At 37.4% G+C, this 24,693-nt stretch overlaps 2 protein-coding genes across 4 annotated transcripts in view; one reads left to right on the forward strand and one right to left on the reverse strand.

The window, feature by feature from the left end:
• LOC108752745 (synaptic vesicle glycoprotein 2B) lies at nucleotides 1-6,971 on the forward strand. Its single transcript, XM_018493793.1, has 10 exons — nucleotides 1-207; nucleotides 3,763-3,831; nucleotides 3,981-4,142; nucleotides 4,514-4,676; nucleotides 4,761-4,882; nucleotides 5,034-5,272; nucleotides 5,359-5,543; nucleotides 5,924-6,219; nucleotides 6,385-6,672; nucleotides 6,898-6,971. The coding sequence occupies exons 1-10, from the start codon at nucleotides 171-173 to the stop codon at nucleotides 6,942-6,944; spliced, it is 1,608 nt and encodes a 535-aa protein (XP_018349295.1). The 5' UTR covers nucleotides 1-170; the 3' UTR covers nucleotides 6,945-6,971.
• A 7,160-nt stretch (nucleotides 6,972-14,131) lies between these two features.
• Nucleotides 14,132-24,693, reverse strand: part of LOC108752954 (mothers against decapentaplegic homolog 7) — a 63,435-nt gene continuing 52,873 nt past the window's right edge. For all 3 annotated transcript variants that reach the window (XM_018494212.1, XM_018494213.1, XM_018494211.1), the window contains 2 exons: nucleotides 15,585-15,785; nucleotides 14,132-15,341 (listed from right to left, as the gene is read on the reverse strand). In XM_018494212.1, coding sequence (XP_018349714.1) covers nucleotides 15,001-15,341; nucleotides 15,585-15,785 — 542 coding nt within the window. In that variant the 3' untranslated portion in view covers nucleotides 14,132-15,000. The remainder of the gene's footprint in view (nucleotides 15,342-15,584; nucleotides 15,786-24,693) is intronic.

The raw sequence follows: 24,693 nt of genomic DNA on the forward strand, positions 1-24,693 counted from the left end.
ACGTTGATCTATCGTCATCAACGAGTGACGCCGTGACGGTCTAAGGGAGGCCACCGGCGTTTCTGTACCACCCACGATCGACAGTCGCAGATTAGGCTTCTTCGTAACCGACTTGACTGCCGTAGCTGCTTCTGGTCCTGGAAATTTTTCAGGCGCATCTCCACTGCACCATGGTCAGCCGCATCTCCACCATTTCTCTTTCTATAGGTCAGTCTTGTATTCAAAATATTTTCAATGACATCCAAAAGTCTAAAAAGTAACGCAATCGAAAGGTTTGCATCGCAAGCTAAATAAACATTGTGCACTTTGAATTAATTCTTTAAGATCGGAAATTAAAACATTTGATAGATAGAAAGAAGGACTCTTCACATAGAAAATAAATAACAATAAATAAAGGGCAAAGTGAGAGTCAAACACATTTTAAATTGTAACACAATTAAAAAGAATAAATTACAAAGAAAAGTAAAAATGAAAAAACGGAAATTAAAATTTCTATGGACTTTTTCCTATAACGCTAAAGAAAGATTAATCGTAGAATTGAGATTAAACTTGGAACGTTTTAACGATTCCGTGAGACTTCAGCTGGAGCGTGCTTCAGTGCAACATGATTATGGGACGGGAGTTGAAATCAATTCTTCATTCATTTTCTCGTTTGGCACGAATTTGTGAGATACCTCCAAGTTTCGCCAACTGATTTAAATCTGGTTCTTTAAAATTGATGTGACCGTTGCCTTCCCATTTTGTCACTTCCGCTTGGCGCCAAGTTTTCGGTTTGTTTTTTTACACGAGCAAAAAAATAAATACCAAGGAAACCTAAATATATTTTTCAACAAAAAATCTTTCTTTAACTTTTCTCATCATCATCATCACACAATCTAACACATATATCTTATTACATACTCTGTAAATGATTGACTTACTGTTTATACAGAGTTATTACAATATATTTTCATTTTCAGAACTTGTTTCAAAATATTTCGCAAAATATGCGTTCGAGTCATAAGCCATTCAAAATAAAATATTGCAATCCATAATGAAATCGTTGCGGCATCAATTCCGCTGAAATGGCAAAAAGCAATTACTCCTCTACTTATTACTGTAACTTGCCACTTTATGTGTAATCATTCGATTAAAATCCGGCAAAGTTCTTTATCGGACGCACGTGCCACTTAATCTTATGTCGCTTCACAGCAAATGACATCAAAATCGTCATTTTGGCGTTAAAATGACATTTTTAACGTCACAACGACATCAAAATGACGACATGAGTAGAATTGATATTAATTTGCACTGTACATTTACGCACGTAAGTTTTCGAGAGAAAAGCGTTAAGATATTTTTCTGAAGACAGTTTAATTAACCATGACAAATTGCCATTGCATTTTACAAACAATTGTTTCTCGCGGAGAACAATAGTAGAAGAATTTGCGTACCACTCATTCCACAATTATTGTATCTGTAAGATAATTGAATTTCAAGAACTGGGCAAAAAAAATTCAGTCCACAAAAGCTAGCTTTTACGTCAACGCGGCGCAACATACTGATTTACGTTTGCATCAAAACAATCGGAAAATAACACTACTTGCACGAGACGAATACGTGCAGTTCACTAGAAAAAATATAGATGATGAAATGAAGATGAGTCCTACAGTAACTTCGCTCGAAGACGTTTCATATTTTCATGTCTTTATACGAAAAGCTCCTCGAAGTCTTTAACAAATAGAATCAGCGTTAGAACGATATTCAAGAATAATCACGCTACGTTCACTTACGACTCTAACGTTGATCTAAGCAAATTGTCAATCAGAATTTTACGATGACAACAAAGCGTGGAAATTTTCTTGAACAAACTTGGGAAATGTTTGAGTAATGACACAATGCATCTCTCTTGCTCGTGACATATATTTATTAACTGTTCTTGATGCAACACGTGTTGATTCAACAGAATGTAATGAACTCGTTCGCTACACTTTTGATGTTACACAGCGGCGTTTTTTTTCTACTGTTTACAATATTGAGATATTTTTCTTGATACGATTCTCATACACGGAAAGAACATATTTTGCTGAAAAATTTAAAAATTGACCCAGATACAGATATAAAAAAACTTTATTGAAAATAATTAGTGGATGCTCAAACATAATGAACAATGCAAAAAGTTTTGACATTCTAACAATTAGTACGAACGTTCAATAATTACTTTTATATATTCTAACAAAATTAATATATAAAAATAAAAATAGTTTTGTGTGTGTGTGTGTGTGTGTGTGTGGCTCTAAGAATAAATCAAATATAAATAAATTGTCTACATGCGCCTCTGCGATCTAACAAAATTATATCTAGGTCGGTATTTAGAAAATTTTTAGCAAAACTGTTCTTTTCATGTATAATTCTGGAGAAAGAAAGAGAGAAAGAGAGAGGAAGAAGAAGAGAGAAAGAAACTTGACAAACTCATTCGTCGCTTGATATTACGCAGTATGTTTCTTCTTTGATCGCAACGTCGAAATGCTCCTATATTGACGCAATTAATTTCAGAAGGATTTAAGTAGCTCATTTTGTGCATATTTAACATTAATTATCGGTATCACTGCATCAATTAGTAAGTCAGAAGCAAACCACCATAATTCTGTTAGTCCGCGTAAATCTTATTATCTTCTCCCCCTACTCCAAGTTAATATCTCCGCATACACGCGCCTAGATGATATTGTTTACAATAGTTTGATAGGAAAATAACTGAATAATGAAAGGAAATCGCCGTTATGCACTTTGCAGTCAATCGCGGTGATGCATAACTTTTCGAAGATTTACAGATTATCGTACATTATATTAATTAACAAAAAATGTTTTTTTTGTTACTTTGGACTAAGACAAGGTTTTTTTTATACACTTTTAGATGCAGAAAACGATGCTGCAAGCCAGATTTCAGCATAAGAAATCAATCGATATTGCGCTCAATTAATGAAGACAATAATAAGTACACGCATTTGTGTCATCCGACTAACTATTTAAAGTCTATCTATTTACTTAACTCCGTCAATCAGTGTGACAAAAAGTTGATACACTAATTTCATTAATACTTTGATGTTTCTTTGCAAGATGGCGTAATGAAAATACGTATCTTTATCACAAAAGATATGGCTAAGGCTAAATGAATCACGTTGACGTTACAAAATGCGCATTGTTTTAATTTCACAAATTCGTGTGAAGGTATAACGTAGGAAAATTTGGGCGCGCGTAATCAGTTTATAACGTGCATGACATATCGCAAAATTTTGCCGCTCTATCAAACAAATGTAAATGATAATTATTTTTTGTTCGGATCTTGCACGTGTTTTTTACGTGAATTTGTACATGAATGCGATATAATTTGAATTACGTGTTTACAGCGTGAATTACAGATATTTCAGACATTTTATTACGTAAAGAAATTTTTCCAATTTTAGAAAATAAATATTAAGATTAGAAACAGGACTGTTTATATGAATACGTCGTAAGTAAGAGAAATATCTACTATTACGGTCAAAGTTACATGTTGGAACGATATATCTGTGTATATGTATTTTTAAATAAATTTATCTTAGATATATGATATACTGGGCGCTGATTACTTTCGTACTTATAACAATTAAACTGAAATTAAATATTATTATTTAGGCGCAATCTTAGATGGTGTATCCAATTTTAAATATTTCGCATTGTTATAAATACTATATTGTTATCAAAGAAAATTTCTCGATGAATAAAATCATTTTGGCTTTTTAGAGAAGGAGACTAAGGATCATGGCACCAAGGAAGATACCGCAGATTTTGAGAAAGCCATGGAAATATGCGGTAAGTCATTGTGAAAGAGCATTTTATTGTAAAATCATACATAACTAACAAAAAAATATTAGAAATACATAAATAATATTATAAACAATATAAATAATGGTCACGCAATTTTCAAGATTCTTAATAAAATTTGATATAATCATTTATAGGTAATGGAAGATATCAATATACTTTCCTGCTGGTTTGCGGCGTGATATTCATCTGCGTCGGCTGTCAATTTGGGGCGAGCGCGTATATCCTACCGTCAGCCGAATGTGATCTAAACATGAAATCCGAAGAGAAAGGACTGTTAAATGTCGCCTTTCTTGCAGGTAAATTTTTTTAACAACAACATTTCACGTGTATCCCTTAGATGGTCCACTCAAATTTTTGTGTTAATTTGACACAAGATGGATATGTTAGAAAGTAACATAAAAGTATTATGCAAAAAGATTAATACAAAAAGTATAACACTGTCATTTTTGTCATTTTCGTAACTCTTAAAAGATCATCTTTTTTTAGTTGTGTGATAATTTTGACGATTTTTGACGAAGTTCACTTTTAATGAGATTGATAATGGTAATGTTCACCTGACTCACAGCGATAATTTGAAAATCACATTTTCCGAGTCGTGTTACTTTTGAAGTAAGGGAACGATACAGATATATTATTTAATGGAATTACACATGTTCAATCGCTTCAGGCTCGGTGTTCAGCGCACTTTTCTGGGGAGTCTTCGCAGGTGCCTATGGAAGAAGAAATATTCTGCTGATAACTCTCTTCGGCGACAGTATCGTTACGCTGATCACGAGTTTCTTGCAAAATTTTGAGCTGCTGCTAGCGTTCAGAGTTATAAGCGGATTCTTGTAAGTACAATAATGAAATGACAAATGTGTACCATGTTTTAATACCGTGCTTTCATATGATTTTTTTTTTTTTGTTACTTTTAGAATGGGCGGACCCGGTTCCTTGGTATATATGTATCTCGGCGAGTCCCACGCGGAAAAATATAGAGCGAAGAGCATCTGTTACCTAGGCTTTTTCTTCACTCTAGCTTGGTTAATATTACCTGGTAATAATTCTTTTTTTTTTTTTAATTATCGATAAAGAAGAACCTAGAATTGCTTTCTTTAAAAATGCTCTATTTATATAAACAATTAAATGTATCACAATAAAACAAAATACATGAAAGCCAATATTAACTTATAGATTTGTTCATTCAGGTTTAGCGTGGATAATAATACCATTGCCGATATCCTTCAATTTTTACGGTATTCAGTATAATTCTTGGAGATTATTCCTTGGCGCTATCAGCATACCAACTTTCATTATTGCCGTAATAATTTTAACGTATCCGGAAAGTCCAAAATTTCTGGTGTCGCAAGGCAAGACTGACGAAGCTCTCGCGATTCTTCAAACAATTTATGCGGTGAATACAGGACGTGATAAGAACGAGTTTCCGGTAAGTATCAGGGAAGAATAATTTTTATTTTTCAAAATAGAGCATTACTAGAATCAACTGCTGATGACGTCATGTACCTTTACTAGGTGAAGGAACTCCTCTCCGATGCCGTGTTCGAAGTAGAAAAGGACAAGGCGCCATTGTCTTCTTCGTCGGACATGCTGATGAAATTGTTAAAAAATATTTGGTGGCAATTGCGCACAACTGCAACGCCACCTATCTTAAAGTACGCTTCTCTCTTGTGGCTAATTTATTTCACGAATATGTTTGGGTGAGTATTTTTAATTTTATAATTTTTGAAAGAGTCGTGTTTTTAATATATTCTCTTTAAAAAGCTTTTAAAGAGAGAATTATGCGATTTCGTATAAAATATTATCAATGAAAAGAGGATATCCCAGCAAACAAGCTGATATTATTTATCGCCATTTTAACGTTAAATTGACATTATATAAAGACGTTATTTGAAATGACAACAAATAACATCAATCTGTTTGCTAAGATATTAAACTCACATTCTCTTCTTATTTTTTATATTGTTATTTTTGGCACAAAGTTGTAATCAAGAATTTAACTGTTATATAAATAAAGTATTACTTAATAAAATATTACATATGTATTGTTTTCTATCATTGTCATCGGTCATTTGTGTAGGTACTACGCTTTTAATCTCTGGCAACCGGAATTGTTCAATCGCTTCGAGAACTATCATCAATCGCATCCGAATGTATCGGTGACGGTCTGTGAACTAATACATGAGTCGCAGACATTAAATCAGACTGTTCCAGAGGAATCGCTCCCGCTTTTAACGAGCAAAGGCACTATGGAATGCAAGCCGCACGTAGATGAACGGGTGTTCATTAATTCTCTGATAATCAACGCCGTTTGCTTGTTCGGCAATGTCGCCTCTGGATATCTAGCAAATAGAGTTGGTCGTCGAACAATGCCAGGTAAGAATTATAATTAATGTGAAGATAGGAGAGTTTTTTAAATAATATTGTACTATAGTGTCGTTTAGTAAAGACAGTTTGAAATTAGCATTATCTACAATTTTTTGTCTCTTTATCTCTTTTTAACGAGAGATAAGATTCTGACGGTTTTTTTTCTCCCTTTAGTGACCACAATGATGGTAGCTGGCATCGCTAGCTTCGCTATGTACTTTGTGAGATCCTCGCTGCAGATCCTTATAACTGCCTGCGTGTTCACTCTGATGGCAGCCACGGCAAATTTCGTGACTGTCAGCGTTGCGGTCGACATCTTTCCTACGCACGTGTCCGCCGCCGCGGTGTCCATGATGGTGTGCTTGGGAAGGTTCGGCGCGGTGACGAGTAATCTCGCGTTCGGTATGCTGCTGGATCTTAGCTGCGAGATCCCTATATTCCTGGTGGCTGGTATCACCACATGTAAGTACGACGGAATGTCCATCTCAGAAAATATTTTGACTGTACCAACATAAAACCAATAGTGCTCAGAGGAACGATTTTATGAGGATTGATTTTTTACTATTGGAGTTTACTGAACAGCTTTCCTAAAACTTGGATCTAACGGACAGAATAACTTAATAATGTTCAAGTAAAAAATGAAAAATCCATTAGATTAGATTAAAAAAATGAATAATTGATTTTCAGTTGGCGGATTGTTATGCTTCCTGATACCGAGTAACGAAAAGAAATAAATGTCGACGTTCGTGGAAGAAACAGACATGTTAGGAAGAGAGCAATCTGAAGTGTTTCGTGTTAGAGTTATGGCATTCAAAAAAACGTAATTAAGCAGTAAAATAAAACGTAAGCAGTAAGCAAATCAATATTTTTATTTGCTATTGCTTACGTTCTTGCCTTATACGGTCTTTACTGTGATTAACTGATTCACTTACTGCTTACGTTTTACTACCTTACGTTTTTCTGTGTATCATCGTTGTTATTTTTTTTTTTAACCAAATATGCGATTTGCGAAGTTTGGAATACGAAAGAGCGCCTACTGTAAATAATAAGCATCCGATATCAATAAGTTCTCGCACAAAAATCTATATCTATAAATCTATATATTTCATAATATATTTCATATCGTGTCATGCATCAAAACGTTCAGTGTGATTAGCATAATTTATTTTCAATCAAGTTATTCTGAGAAAAAGCGCAAATTTATCGATATTTGTTTAATTACAAGAATTAAATGACGTCCTTTATCGGTAATTAATTTTTTTCGGCTCGTCAATGACGATCTAATTTCACTGATCGACGATACACATTCCATATCGTTTTATTACTATCTGAACGTTTATCGATTCAGTCATTTGTAAATAATTATTTCAATATTTATTAATTCATATTGTACATGCGTGTAGTATGTAAGTAATACGTTAATTGCCGCCACATATTTCGTCCCACACGTGGCAGATGTAACGAGCGATTCTTCGTCGCGATAATGTATAAGAATAGAAATAAAATGTATGACAGAGGGAAAAGGTATTTTAATTATCATATACGAAAAAGTAGGGGCCAGCCATTATTTGAAATACCTTACGTCAAACAGGGACAAACTAACGCACAGCAATTATAGCACTAATCATCGTGCAACGAATGAAAGATACTTATCTGTCAGTTTCTAAATGAGTCGGATTAAGTATCGTTTCTTGGTAAGCCCCGCAGGAGTTTTAGGGTTTAATCACTCGATGTTTATGGTGCACCTATCGTGCATTAAAATCGCGTCCGTTCCTCATATATTATCCAATAGATAATACTAGAGACCATATAGAAGTTTTTAAACTAGGAATCTATTATTGTCACGTTTTTGTCAATATTAAATTATTTTTTTAATATTAAATTATTTTAACATCGTCTTAAGAAAAATTTCTTTTCATCAAAAATTTTCTTATGACAAAATTATCAAGTTAAATTTTTCTCGCAAAAACGTTGTTTGCAATTATTTTTCCGCTGGAAAAAAATTAAAATAATTTATAGCGTAATCTCTCTCTTCTCTCGTGTTACATAATATCACTAGATACATAACATAATATGTTAATAATGAGATTCGTTATTATTAAAGAGATACAAAGCAGGATGTGATGTTGGTAATTGATGATTAATAACACGTGGGATACAAATCTGCAATTTCGTATATTTGTTTTATTTCTTTTTCGTAAAAATGAGTGGAGAGAACTTCCTTGATCTTCGATATACGATCACGTTCGCTCAGTAAGCGTGTGTTATCTCGTTTCAGAATCGAATACAATGATATATTGAAAATAATATTATGAGTTCTCGGGAGTTATCTAATAATATCGTTATTTCGTTACGCTATTCGCACTTACTCTCGGTACCTGCTTTCTTTATTATTATTCGTCGTTTATTATTACTACCATTTCGTTATTATTGTTATCGTCGTCGCCGACGTAATACATAATATATACATAGTATGTATAATATATATGCGTATGCGCGTGCGTACACATCTTATGTACAATATATACAGCAACGTTTGTTTTATCTCGATTCTTCGTTGTGCACTCCTTCCGCATCGATGTATAATTAATGTATATATATATATATATATTTTTTTTTTATATATACTTTTTTTTGTTGCGTATATTTTATTGCGCGTGATTCGAAAATGAGGAATCGCGATGCCTGATCGAAAGCTCTTTCATCCGTGAATGTCATCGGTGAATATCAAAGCGAACAATGGTCTGCGCTCGTCGTGACTTAATTTCAAATTCGAAAGTCAAATAAAAAAATAAACGCCAACATTTGTATCGACGAATTTCGAAACTGTTACAGCGAACGATTAATAAAATTATGTTCTAAAAATAAAATATATTGTATAATTACTGTTTAAAGAGTTTATATTCCAATATTAATTATTAATATTTAAAGATTTTATATTTTTCTTATTTTCATATCCAGACTCTCTAGTATTTTCAAAATATCATTATTATAGAGACCATCCATAATTTGTCGAGAATTTTTCTCAATCGAACGCAAACAATTAGAAATGTTACTTCTTAGATCATTTTTTTCTTTGAGTTTCCAAATTTGTCGACAAGTTTGCGATTAAAAATCGATCGATCTTTAAAGAGACGATCACAATCGATAAATCATCTGCGATGGCTAAGAACAAATTTTTATTAATTTCGCAAGACTACGATTTGAAGCGCGTATTCGCGATTTGGGAAAATCTAAGTTGTTTGTATTATTAAAGCGTGTCTCTCTACTCCCCGACTATTTGAACTTTTAAAAAGCACAGTATCTCGTGGTAAGGCACTATTCGTTTATTCGTTATATTCTAACGGGCTTAAAGTGTAACCCTAGAACGTAGGACACGGCAGGAATCGTCGAAATTCATCTATAGATTTATAAATTCAAAATCTTTTCTCTCTTGCTCTTTTTACTCAAAGTTCAGTCCATTTGGTGTATACTGTTAATTTCAAATGAAGAGGAGACAAGATCAATGAGTTTGGAAAGAGGAAAGATACGTTTGAACGGAGGGCTTCCTCTTGCTTTTCTTTCTTTTCCAAAAATACGGAAATATCGTAATACCGATGCCGATGAAGCGCTTACAGTACTTATCTGTAACAGTAGTATTTACGGATACGCGTGATAACCGCTAATTGTCTCTCTCGTTCTAAACACTAATTAAATGTAAACAGTGAACGGCTATATAAAGGCACTATGTGTCACAGACGTAGGGTCCTTATAGGGAAATCAGCTGCCTTCAATCATTCATTTGCACAATTTTATCTTTGATTCGTCGTTCCATTTTATCTCTATCTACGAATATTTCTTGTGAAACTCTCCGCCTCCCCCCTCTCCTTCGGTAACCTCATTTTATTTTATTGTCAAGTATTTTTTTTCTCTCCGCACGAAAAAATTTTGAAATCAAATTCTGATCTTAATGATAAACCGTCAATTAAGTAAGACTCGAAGGCATCTAATCTCGCTAACGAGGAACTATCGTATTGCATGTTGTGTGTCTATGGTTTAAAGATTATTTAAACCTAGCTCACAGACACGTGGAGTGGTCGGCCGATAGCAGTTATGAATTAGTAGACGCTAGCAAACGGCTCTAATTGTCGTTCGGTCGTTAACATTAATGTTATTACTCTCTCGTTATTACTACTACTAGATAACAGCACGTCGCGTCGCCCGAGAGAAACGGTAACTCGTCGAACAAATGGCCGGCTCTTTTATTAGCGAAAGCCAATCGTTCCGTTTGAGATAAATCTCACAACGAATAGGCGTAAGAATAAATTATTCTTAATCAGAAAGCTCAGTCTTGCTTGACGCGCTTCAGAAAAAGCCGTCAGTTTGCCGACGTAACAATCTCTCTCATTAAGCGAGCGTGAAATAATAAAATTGATATTAATCTGTATTACATACAGATTAACTTTTACGTAAAAGAAAACATCGGATGATGTGTTAAAAAATTATTAATAAAAAATATAATTTGGAAATAAAAAAGTATATATATATATATATATATATATATATTATATATTTGAATATTATTTTTAGACAAAACAGTTCGCATTGATAATCACCGAGAATCAAGTAAATAAAAGATAATATATTAAGATTATAAATGAATAAAAGATCAAAAAAGCGGATTATAAAAAAAGGATAAACTAGCGAAGCAAAGGATATGAAAGGAAAAAGAAAGCAAAACGAAGAGGTAGAGTGAAGAAGACAATCCATGCATTAGATGAATCTATGTTTTCTATGTTTCAGTCGAAATGCAAAAACGTTTCACGCAGTTTATGAATGTACATAACAGATGTATTTAGTCTTTCTTATTTGAAAAAAAAATCTTCATCGAAGATGTATATTACATTATTCACATCCGAACCTCCTTTTCCACTTAGATCAGTGTAGACTCGTGCTTTCGATCATTTTTATGACGCTACAAAAATTCACGAAAAATTATCAAGAAACCCGAAAGATTTCTCCGCACTTTATATTATGTACAGATACAATCTATAAGTAACACTTTTGTATCTACAGATGTTTCGAAAAAAAAAACGAAAGGTAGAGCAGTATGAAGAATGTCGACGAGATTGACAACGATATAGAAAATATAATTATAATAATAGTGTTCTATTAAAAAAATCATCCAAACAGATAGAAACGAAACTCCGCAAAATTTTAATTCACATGAGAGATAAAAGATTCGACAAAAAAAGAATACCATGAGATAAACTATTTTCTTGCTTCTTTTTCCGATAATAGTTCATTAAAGATTTATTAAAGCAAATTTGCTATTGGATTTTCTGCAAGCGTAGATGTTTCTTCTCCTTCAAAGTTTTTTTCAGGAGAAGAGATTTATATTATACGATTTTTTTTCGCATTTTCACACGATCGTTTCTCTCTCGAAATTCTCGAGACGAAGGAGAAATCGCTCTCGCATTTATTGCGACGAGGCATGTCGCAGGGGAAGAAGACGCCCGAACGTCCCCGCAGCGATATTTACGTCGTAGGACTGTCCTACCATTAATTTTAGAGTGCGCCTTCGCAAATTCCTTTTTGTTCCTAATGTACGACGACCGCGACGGCTCTTTTGGATGCTTGGGCGCGATAAAACGAGCACAAAGAGGTACAAATATGAATCATTACGTATATATTTTGTAGGCGTACGCATAATATACGCCACGGCGTAGATCTGCAAATCGACACGAATTACGTTCATTATCGTTAAATCGACTCCTCGCATCACATTCCATTTTTCGTTAATTAATTAGTTCTTTTTTTATTTCTAAATTATTCTTATCGTATTTATACTGGTCGTCTTTTTTCGAATTATTGCAAATATAACATTATATCATAATACGAATATAAGGACACGAACGTCGCTGACAAATATTAGTACCTCAAGCTCAAGACGGTAGGCTTAAATTACTTGTAATCGGATTCCCTTGAGGATACGAACGACGTGTCTGTCTCGTAAATTGTCAAATGCAGCTCTTACATCGCGCGGATAGAGGCACGTAACAGCATTTCAAACGCATTCCAAGGCGGTGCGTACGTTCTTAATCGTGGCACAAGAGGCAAAGATGGACCTCGACCACAACAACGTGTTGGAGAACAGCGGGAAAAGAGACTACGAAAAGCAAACCGGAGTCGTTCAAAGAGAACAATCTGCCGGCGGACGTCCTCTCATTCCTCGTTACAATTATTTTCGCCGATGATCCAACCCGACTGTCGCTCGCTCGCTCGCTCGCTCGCTCTCTCTCTCTCTCTCTCTCTCTCTCTCTCTCTCTCTCTCTCTCTCGCACACAAAACACACACACACACACACAGTTAGCTACCTATGAACATCTTTTTGTATACGTCTCTGTATACATATCAATATATAACATTTAAGCGGCGTATACGCATCACAATATATCGTTTCTCGTAGCTCTCAATCCGTTCAATTGTTATTACAAAGTAACGGCCACTTTTACGTTCGATAAAAGCGGTAGTACGAAAGTAAAATAATGGTCGAAAATAACGGGTCGATCAGTCGATTGTATATGTTGTGTATGTGTGTTTCATGTACGCGTGTATGTGTATTGTGTATCGTGTAGTTGCGTGAATGAATACGTATGACTGGTACACGTTTATATCGTATGCACTTAAACACATTATTCTGAACACCGTGTACGCTGTTTCTTTCTTTCAAATTCATTCGTATATTCTACAGAGTATGTAAAAAAAACGTTCGTATATATGCGTCTCGTGTATAATCCTCTTCAAGTAAAGTTTCTGTACGTCGGAAGTTAGCGAGGCGTGCATAGCTACATCCAGAAGAAAATAAAAAACAACACAGAAGCCATCCTTCATCTCGGTCGAAACGTTTCGACGACTAGCGGGACTAATTGTAAACTGAGAGATGATTCTCGTGAAACTATCAGCGATACTTCATTCCTCATTTCCGATGTACAGAATCTATCTTCTTCCGTTAATTAATCGTTAATTAACCGTTATATGCGAACATATCTTGTTCTCTCTCTCTCTCTCTCTCTCTCTCTCTCTCTCTCTCTCTCTCTCTCTCTCCTGTCTCACAATCGTAAAAAAAGGAAGAAAGAAAAGACTCGCGGTCAAACTCTTATCACAGTACATCGTATTACTGTAGTATAAAGCTCCGAATGAGGAGGCATAATTTTTTTTCTTTTTTCATGCGAAACGAGCTTGGCACGTGGCGCACTTTTGTTTCCCGAGAGTACGCGCTGCACCAAGAAGGGAAGCTGGGAAGGCACAGTGTATGTACATGTACTATACGTATGTACAGCACCGAACGACGATCGGAGATAATACACCCGGGACTCGTGGCACATCAATCGCTTTCAATTTTAAATCGATCACGCGACTATTCGATTCAGTACAGGTCCCCTCGCGACGTAGGACTCGCCATAGAACTTATGCTACTGTAGCAGCCACGATTCTTTCTCTCTCTCTCTCAAATTAAAATAATACATCAATTAATAAATATCTTAATTAATAAAAATTAATTCACATTATATAAAAACTCATCAATTTATATTTATATTATTACGTTACTTATAAGACTCCGTTTCGCTTTGTATATTTTTAACTTTCTTAAAATGATAATATCTTAGAGAAAGTTTCAATCTGTATAAAAACTTGTAAAGAAAATTGCACAATTAAAAAATTTAAATATATATATATATATATACTCGTATATATCAAACATGATTAATACAGCATGATTATTTTTACAAAATTCAAAATCTTTAACGTTTAATTTTAAACGTTAATTTATCTTTTTCGTCAATAACATAAGTTCTACGAAATGTAACGAGAGAGTTTACAAAAAAATGCATGATGAGTTTCTTTTTAACTTATCAAAAATTATCAAAGAACAGCTGGGCATTCAATTATTTTCTGTGTTATGTATATTGGATAACTATCTTCTTTGTTTATTATTAAATGCCAATAAATCCCTGCTGTTCTCTGAATTTTTTTAAATAACTGACAAAAGCGATTATCCAAAAAATATTTTTCAAAGAGCGATCATGAAATAGATACTCTCTATCTACATACTGTTTCGTCGATGTTACTCTTTACATCATGCTTCATCTTTACGAGACTAAGAATTTTCCCTGCCATGTTGAATTCAGAATCCACGCGCGCGATTCGCGAGCTAGCGCGCGTAGACCATAAACGCAAGTGACTAGACCTACCGGAAGCCCGACTCTCTACGCTTCCTCTGTCGGAAATTCTCACACGAATCTCGAGAATAGCATCGACGCCTAAGCAATCAGAGAATAAAATTAAAAAAGAAGAACTACGAATCAAACGCACGCATCATAATGATCCTAAGTCCCATGTAAGTCTCGATGTGAATCTCTCCGTTCATACGCGCTCGATGAACACGCTCGCGAACGATCTCGTTCGTTCCCGTCTCTCATTCTATTGACGAAAGTGGAACGCAACGTTGTTCCTAAACGTATTATTTTAACGGCGTGTACTTTGGTAAGACTGCTGGGGTTGTTGGGACGACCCCGGCACGCGCCACTGAGGATCGCCCCCGGCGCACACACACGTGTTCTTTTTTATTTATTATTAACACAGCTCTCGCTAGGACGGAGCTAAAGGCCACGGTCGTCGCATCATTATCACCGATCCTCTCCGAGAACAACGACGACGACGATGACGATGACGACGAGGAGGAGCAAGAGGCGCGAGTTGAAAACGGGACTTGACGATACTCTTCGGCCTGGCCAGTCTTGGGGATGATCACCTACACGGCGCTAGGAGCACCTCGAGCCAACACGGACAGGAAGTGACTTCCTGTCGCGAATACTTGGGTCCCCAGCCTTTGGCGAAGCTGATGCGGACGGAGTTAATGTCGACGGGGCCGGAGGCGGTAAAACCAGCGGCCTGACCGCCGCCGCCGCCGTATGGAAGCTGCATGATCTTGGCGCGGTCGAAGATGTTGAGACAGAAACCCGGTGGCACTCGATAAACCAGTAACGTCCTCGATTCCGGATCGTCCAGGGTGGGCGAGTTCACGAAGATTGGGCTTTCCGATCGATTGTACGCCCATACACCGTCCGCTTCCTGACTGAGCGTTAGTCCTACGATAAAAAAAAAATGGGATTTTTCTTATCTATCTATATATTGAGATCTTTAGGAATTAGTGCTATCAAGTGGCTATACATTTTATTCTCTTTAAAAATATTTTTTATTTTAAATATAAATTGTTCAATAAACAATTAAAAGTGTCTTATATACTCTCTAAATGCTTTAGATTGGAATTTTACTACGAAGAGTAAAATAAAGCAAATCTTGAAAAAGAATTTCTGAGATCGCGGACTTACCAAGGCCGATTTTGCTGCGCGTACGCTGGACCGCGGGCGGAGCATTGTGATTTTCAACCAGAGTCGCTAAACAGAGACCGTCGCCATCATGAAGAGAGTCGAAGACGTTCACTGTCGATGGTTCCACAGGATACAAACGACCAACTCGGCCGCCCAATTCCCAGTACGCCAAGGTACACCATTCCCTCTGTCCTGTCTCACCTATAAACAATCAAGAAAAAAAGAGACATTTGAAATTGATCTAAAATATGATATGTTAAGCTATTGTTTGTCATCAATTAACGATTGTACATCGTTTGACAACATTCAGTTTTTTTTTTCAACACTACTTGTATTTTTTTTATACATACGTGCTTGTCATTTACAAATTAAAAAATCGTTATCGGTGCAATTGCATCAAGTAAATTAAATTTCTTCTTTTAAAATACGATCGAATTGTGATAAATAAATGCAAGATAGTATGAATGTATTATTATATACTAAAAAAAAATGTAAAAAAAAGACATAAGAATTTTTCTATATATTTTATATATAGTAGAATGTAATCTTTCACAAGCCTTTTATCAAGCTGCCTTTGCGTGATTTAATCTAAGTATAAAAATAAAATGTAAATATTCGAATTATAAAATAATAACAGCACAATAATGCGTATTGGATTGAGGATTTCGTGATCAAAATTCAACCAAAACTCAATCAAATTTCTATATTTAATTAAACGCGCATCAATCTATGTATGATAGCTTAATGTGCACCAAAATGTACTGGATGAGTTTCAATCAAATTTATTATAATAAGCCATGTTCTAAAAATTTCCAATATACATCGTCAATACTAAAAATCTACAATATACGTATAGATTTTCAATACACTGGCGGTGTAATCGGCCATAAGCAGAAGCAGGACACTTCTAGTCTATTCTGTCTTCTAGCTCTATCCAATCAAGAAGAATAATACCGAGACTTCCGCTATTATTGTCAGCTCAGAAAAAAAAAGATTAAATCTATCTGTCATCGCTTCTGTTCAAAAAATATTTTTCTTATCTGCTCTGTCATGTCTGTAAATAATAATCGCTGCACGTTTCAGATATGAAACAGGCAGGTTTCAGATATGACCCGTCTTACAATAAGTAAAAATGCTTTATCGAGCACAACCCGGATTATACACTTATATGACTGTAAAAGGTTCGAGCATTGTTGTCTTTCTTTTCTAATCTTGTCGAAAGTAATATTTGAAACGGACGATTTTCCAAACATTTTATCTACCGGATGTCGGCCCGACGAGACGCTTCTCTTCAGGATTCTTTGTTAACGAGTGGTCCTTTCCGGTAAAGAGGTTTACACCGGGAGAAACCCGGGATTACAAAGGAGCGCCGGCAAGTCTCTCACGCTTTTCATCGTTACAGCGTCTCCGACGGCGTCAACGTCGCCTGGGATCGGCGCCAGGATCCCGCAGGCCGGACGTGGCGGCCGAGTGAAATAAGAATTCGGAGACGGAGGAAGACAGAAGACGCACCGTGACGATGGTGCAACATCGAGTGCCGATTTGTTTCGAGCTCAGAATACAATGACACGAGACAGTCACGGATTAATGTTAACACGATCGTCGATGTTAACGTCTTAGCATATAGTGTTATACACAGTCTTAGTATTATTCTTATCGATTTAACATTTAATATTATGGAGGGTCATTTAATATTTATATAATAATATTTATATAATAACAATTCTTCCCTGTATTTTTATCGATTTGATATTAAATATTATTTTAATCTTTACTTTCATCAATTTGACATTTATCATTTATTTATTTCACATTTAATAACATCTAATATTATATTTTCATATTACAGGTAACATTACACGTTACATGTAAATAAAATATAAATTAAGATCCATTTTTAAGTTCAGAATGGAAAAGCCATTACAAATTATGATGTCAGTGAAAGCTTTCGTTATAATTATTTCATATAATAAACATATGAGATGATTTTCAATTCACGTTGAATAATACAATTTCTTGTGTGTAGAATGTTAGACGATTAATTTTAAATTCTTACTCAAAGGATATCTAATTTTAGTTATTTTTATCATGTTTTATTATCACGTTTATCACATTAATAAATAAATAATTTAAACTTTTTGAAGAGTTTTTAATAAATAAATCTAGATGGTAAACTTTATTCATCACAATTATACAAAAGTTAACATCAATTATATATTTCAATGCTAAAATCCTTTGCTTAATTTTTTTTTTTACCCTTCCGCTCCGCGATTCCGACGTGATTTCGAACGAACAATTTTGCGTCACCTAGCGCGCAGCCGTTGAAGATGATCTCCCACGTTTGCGATTTCTTGCCGATGATCGGTAACGCGATCGACGAGTGTAACAGAGTCCCGGAAGCCAAAGGAACAACAAGAAGACTCAGAAATTCGTCAGATCGGAAGCTATGGCACGAAAATGCGCGATGCGACCGAAAACAGCCTTATCGCGACTGCAATAAACATCATTCGATTTCCGAGATCCCGCTCGGACATCTCGAGGCTTGGCTCGGCTTGGCCCGGCTCTCTCTCTCTCTCTCTCTCTCTCTCTCTCTCTCTCTCTTCTCACGGTTCTACGACGAGCTGGCGTGTGTGTCGTAGAGCAGCGTTACGTACGGGAAAGAGAAAGATGGGACGCAAGCGGGCGACGGCGGCGGGGAATCGGGGAGCTCCTTGCTTCCACCACAGATAAAAATAGATATTACGAGTTTACCGCGGCGCCAAGATTGCGGGGTATCGCGACGATTACGTCATCGGTAGTAGCGCGAGTGGTTGGAGCAAGGACGCCTGTCGCGTCGCCCGCCGTCGCCACCGTCGTCGTCGTCGTCGTCGTCGTCGTCGTCGTCGTCGTCGTCGTCGCCGTCGAATTTTCATGTTTATCTGCGATCGTCTGCGGTCTTTCAACAGTTTCTGGCTGCCGCCGTCGCGTTGTGCGTTTTATTCTCCATCGAGTTATCGCATCGCGGACCAGAAGCGCGAAATCAACCGCGAGGTAGATACGCCGGATATACAGGGTGTCTCGAGAGGCGACTGCCGTTACTGGAAATCCTCTGGATATTTAGGGGATTTCGCGTACGAGAAGAGAGATCTGTTCCTTGTGACTGAACTAGAGTACACTTGTTGCATCGAACAAAATGTTTTGATTGTATCAAGAAGTACAAACAAAAAATTCTAATCGTATCAATCAGAGTTCTAGTTATCGTAATTGAATTTCTGGTTATCTCGACTAGAATGTTTCATAGATTAACTGTAAAGGTTGCGGTCATATGATGCATTTTCCTGCTGGATTTCTTGCGTTTTAATTAAATCATTACAATTACATCACACAGAACAAAGAATTTTGAATAATCTATTAAAACGCATGAAGGAAAGCACACGCATCGTGTAAGTGTCTGATGTGTACATTTCTGAATCTATCACACTGAGAAAAATATTCTGGTAATTAGCAAGAAGTATTGTACAAACAAATTACAAAACGAATTTTGATCATATCAACCATAATTGAATTTTTGGTTATCTCGACTGGAATGTTTGATACATTTAACAAATGTTTGACTAGCACCTTTCCGATTGAATCTACTGAAAAATAAATAAACAATAAATTATATATCTATTTGATATATAATTTAGTTTGACGAAAACAAAATAAAAAGGTTTCAGTGTAGTTCACAGACAGCGGCAAAAAGCAGATCTACTCGCTTTCTTCTCTCGCATCGAGGCACTTGAGGTGCAGACCGAGAGATTGTATTTCGAGGTTCCAAGTGATTTAACGTGGAGATTTCGCGAGTTTCAAGCGTACGGAAACGGACAATTTAATTTAATAGGTACAGCGAGCGCATTAAATCCGTCATTTTGCCGTCGGAATTCTCGGATCTGCTGGAGTAAGAGCGCTTCTCGATCCGACGATCGCGTTTCTATCGTGGGAGGGGATCAATCATGGGGATAAATGCCACGGAGAGGAAACGAGCGGACGAGTTAGCGAGAATCGCGAGGTGCGTCCCGCGCGCGCGCGCGCGATACAATAAACGCAGTCACTAAATGTGGGCCACGCAGAGACGCGCGGCGGGCGGCGTATGTGGCTCGGAAAATTGGAAGCAGACCGAAAGCCCTGTAATAAAGCAATTCTGTCGGTTCTCTGAAGATCACGATAAAGAAGCAATTACGGAATTGACTGCAGCTTGCCGCGGCTCTTAAGTGTCCTCATTTCTCTATATCCGAGATAGAGAGGAAGAGGGAGAGAGAGACAGACGTATTATTTCACGTCGCGACGTACGTCCGCGTAGTCTTTTATTTTCGTAATCGTTCACGTTTTCAAGGATTTCAGCTCGGCTAAGAAAAACCTCTCAATGAATCGGTACCGGCGACCGCGTCGCGCCACGAGAATTATCCCGCCGTCCTTTGCACTGCCGGATAACTTTGCAGTGCGGATAACTTCCAGTTTGTCAAATTAATAAACGGAAAAAAATAATGACAGTTCCAGTAGCGCTTTTCATAGAGTTGTATAGTACTTTTTTAAAAATTACAAGAGTTTCGCAATTTTTTTACTATGAAAATATTATTTTTAGTATAAAAAAAATCAAAATTGGGAAAGTAAGTAACGCCGCAACTCTGTTGAAATGCAGAATATAGAATTCTGCTAAAATTAACGAGAAATGTTCGCAGGAATTACGATGAATTACTAGCACAACACTTCTTTGCCGAGTGATGTCTTCTACATTGCGAAATATATGTAATGAGGCTCGAAAGAATCTATCAGTGAGAAAAAGCCGATCAGAGCCTACATCAGCTATTCGGATGTACAAAAATTCTTCATTTTTCATGTGAATGTAACGTGTGTATGTGCGTATGTCATTGGGCTATTCATTACATAGCTAATTTGGCATTTGGATAAAGAAGAGCGAACTAATTGTCGGGAATCACCGACTTGGAATTTTTAATTATGTAATTCCGATTTATATTTTATATCGATATCCGAATTGAAACGTACATTTTATTCGTTTTGTCACATTCGCACGAAAAATAAAGAATTGTTGTGCATCCGAATAGCCGATGTAGGCTCCGATCGGCTTTTTTTTACATTTTTCACTGATTTTTTTTACTTTACAATACAAGGAACTGTGGAACTATGAAAAGAGTGTTACTGGAACTGTCATTATATTTTTTTATTGAACGGCGCGCTAACTTCGCGATCGGAGAGGATCCGTCCAATGGCCAACTTGGGAGTTGGTCGCGCAGATATTTATCGTTTGCAGCGTACGCAGATCTCGAGTGTCGACCTTCCCAGTCGCATACCAATCGCCACGCGGAGCGATACGCAAGGTGTTTGCACGGGAGCGTGTGTAAACACGGATGGGAGAAAAATAACGCTCGCCGTCCCGAGACACGCGACAGCGTCGGCTAAAGTGTCTGGAGTCTCGTTTGGAATGCGATACCATCGCTGCTGAAGTTGGTTCTGCTGCTGTGCTTGCTACCGCCCCATCGCCGCTTTGACGCACAGAACGACGCCGTACATGTACATCTTGTAAGATCAGGCATAAAAATGATGTAACTAAATTCGTAATTCGTGGATATTAAACTTATCCTGTAATTCAGTGAGCGTAGTTGTGATTGTAATTGTAAAAATTGAACAATCGCAAGGTCGAACACTCTCCTCGTATTCGACTCTGAATTGGTCAATTATAATCACTTACAATTACGTTTACGCAATTGTAGAGCGGGCTTTAAATATCGCGACAAAGTCGCGATCGCGAAAGAGGGAGAAGGAAGATAGAAAAAAGGTTTATACCTACGTGCGCACTGAGACAAATTTCTGGTTGTCTCAACTAAAAATTATAATGGATGCAATCAAGAAGATTCTGATTTATTCATTTTTAAACAGAATCTCGATTGATGCAACCCGATTTTTTTTTCCACTGTCGAAAAACGTAATTGAGATCGTCCACCAACAGAAGCCAGCTGAATCGTTCATTACAGAAATCGACCGGTCAATTATTTATGATTATTATCAAGTTCGCGCAAAGTTTCCATTTGTTACGTATTAATTCTAGAAAAAAAAGCAAGTATCGTTTCCGCGAGATTACGGCTCGCACTTGTCCAGTGTCGCGGCGCACGCGAATAAAATCGGACGCTGGAAAAAGAAGCGCTCGCGGGAGCGTTCGTAATAAATCATCGGGAGCGCGCGAGCGCGGCCATCCCGATAATAAATTTCGGGGGCGAGCGAGAGAAGGAGACGCGGAAGAAGAAGCGGGGACGGGCCGAAAGCGAATTTCAGGAAGATTGGATGCAATTACTTATCGACGCGCCACGCCACGCCATCGCGATCTGGCAAGAATAATGCCCGGCGGGCCTTCCATTTCGCCCCCGACGCGACTTGCGTACGCGGCTTGCCGGAGGGAGGTGTTGTTCTGATCGGCCTGATATTTTACGATCGTATAAATTAATCCAGCGAGATTTATATTTGCCTGCTTTCATGCGCGCGCGAATTCGATTTGCGTTCGGGCGAGGAGGAAACGAGGTAGACGGGGGGGGGGGAGAGGGGAGGGGAGAACCGCTGTGGCTTTACAATCCGTGCATTTGTTTTAGAAGAGTTAACATCAGCGCGATTCTATCTGCGCGACCGTCGTCGTGTCCGCGTTTCGTGTCGCTTCGGTCGATAACGAAAGCCAATTGTGAACAGCGCTTTAAGCAGATCGCAAACGGCCGATGCAAAGCCACCAGAGTGCCAATGTGTTTTCCCACTTGGGTCAAACACCCTGAAGCTTAGATAAGATTCCCAACCTTGGCATGGCCGGCCAAGTAACTGCGTACGTAACGTAGGTGCACATGCACGATGACGATCACGTTGTTCCCCGCGTAATCGAAAATCTTGCGCGTAAAAAGATAAGTCGGTACAAAGCTGAGAGAATATATGGAACGTAGGAAAAGTACTTTAAAGAGTTGTAAGATTCCCATCTTTCATTCGTCGCGATGAAAAACTTGCGGATTACGTGATATACGATGTAAAATATCTCTCACATAAAAAGAGTCGTATAAACAGCTTAGAAACGTAGACGTATAAAAATTTAAAGCATCGTATTTTAATTATTTTTATCACGCGTTTGTTTATCGGAAATAAATCATACAACCGAGACCTCTTGAAAGTTGCGGGGGGGGGAAAAAAAAAAATGGTGACGCAAATCGCGTGACAAAACATCTTCCTCGCCTTTCGCATCTTCTTCACTAATCTCGCGCGTTAATCTCTGCAATTGAATCGTTTCATACATAACATATTTCCAATTGAATCGTTCGTCTACTACTTTTCTTTCTCGTCCATCTCTTTCCATCGGTTAATGCCCGGTAATTTCTTACGAATGTAATTTCATTTTAATCTCGGCTTAACTAACTCTCATCCTTTTCTAATTCTACGAATTAGAAAAGAAGGATGAAGGAGTAGGACCAGGTTGAGATAAAAATTTAACCTCATTGGTAGAAACGGGCGTAAATCCGCTCGCTGGATCTTTCTAATCTTGACCCTGATTCTCGCGTATCTACGCCTATCTCTATCTATTCGAAAAAGAAGAAAAGAATTTCGCGGTTCATCTCGTACGCGAGAGTACGCGTGCACGCGTGCCGGCCAGCGAGGGACGAGCGCACGCGTCGGGGTCGACGGCTATACGGTAAAGGTAGTAAAGGCAGCGGCCGTGTGTCGCGTATGCCGTATATACATATGTATATATGTGTGTGTGTGTGTATATATGTATAATATATATATATATATATATCTCGGCGCTCGCGCGGAGAGACGTGACCCTTGTCCTTCAAACGGCCTTTCTACGACCGTGCGCCGTAGCGCCGTATAGGTGCGCGTTGCATACCTAACGACACGCGCTCTCGCGTACTCTCGCGTACGCTCGCGTAGCAAGAAAGCCAGCCATCGCGGCCGCCTTTTCACGTACGTACGTACGCGTGTGCGTGTCGCGCAACTCCAGCCTGTAACCCACAATTCTCTCGCTAGCAGGGACGTACTTGCCAAATTCCTCACCTCCGTCGCGGACGTACCGTATAACCGCCAAGTCCCACTTTGCCGAGGACAATGTAAAGCGTTCGTTTACCTCGCGCTATTTTGCTACGTTAAAAGCGCTCGCTAGCTCGTTTGCAATTTATTTAAGATCAATATAACACGGTGAATATAAATTCATCTCGGATAGTTTTAGCACGTGTTTACAATTTAAATAAATGTAACTACTACAATATTGGAGCGTGAAAACCGATCGAGGAATGTTCCACAGGAATGAGCGGAGAAGGTTAATAATATTTTTGAGTGCATTTTTTATAATTAGAACAAATAATTATTACTTAATCTCGAGACTTTTTATGTTTATTGTAAGAACATATAATAGTTTACTGCAATTTACGTGTAACCTACTTTCAAAGCTTATTATATATTGAAAAAAGGAAAAATATTTAAGAATATATTAATAATGTAGTGTGTTTTAATCGAATTTATGATCACAGATTATATTCATCTATCAAGAACGTACCTCTTGTATTTCAATGTATATACATTCGCGGCTAAGAAAGATAACATAACGTATAGACCGTTTATGAATATTCTAATTCAATTCACCAGACTAGAGCAAATACGTTTTTACGCGCGTCTTTATCTCTCAACGACAGTCCTTATTTATTATCCCATTGCATATGCAGCGTGTCGTATAGTATATTCATTAAAGGCTAAGAATCGATTTGACCGGCAAATGAATCTAATCCGTTAAAGCGGCGCGATGCACTTTTTACTTCTTACGCGCAATAGACCCTCGTCTATTTTTGTTCCCGCAGGAAATACAGTGTTCGCTAAAAATAGCCGCTGTATCCGCTTCCGTATCAGATACCGTGACGCGAGACGAGACGATTCGGTGGGTGCGACTACGAAGGAAGGACACCCTGTATATACGCACGATACGTACACTGCCGTATTATATGCATATACTCACATGTACGATTGCACGCATGTGCCCCGTGTGTGTGTGTTTTTTTTGTGTGAAGTGTGTGTGTGTGTGTGTGTATGTGTGTCTAATTTGATAGACGAGAGC

The sequence above is a fragment of the Trachymyrmex septentrionalis genome, unplaced genomic scaffold, assembly GCF_001594115.1.
Source record: "Trachymyrmex septentrionalis isolate Tsep2-gDNA-1 unplaced genomic scaffold, Tsep1.0 scaffold62, whole genome shotgun sequence".
In the NCBI taxonomy this organism is placed as follows: domain Eukaryota; kingdom Metazoa; phylum Arthropoda; class Insecta; order Hymenoptera; family Formicidae; genus Trachymyrmex; species Trachymyrmex septentrionalis.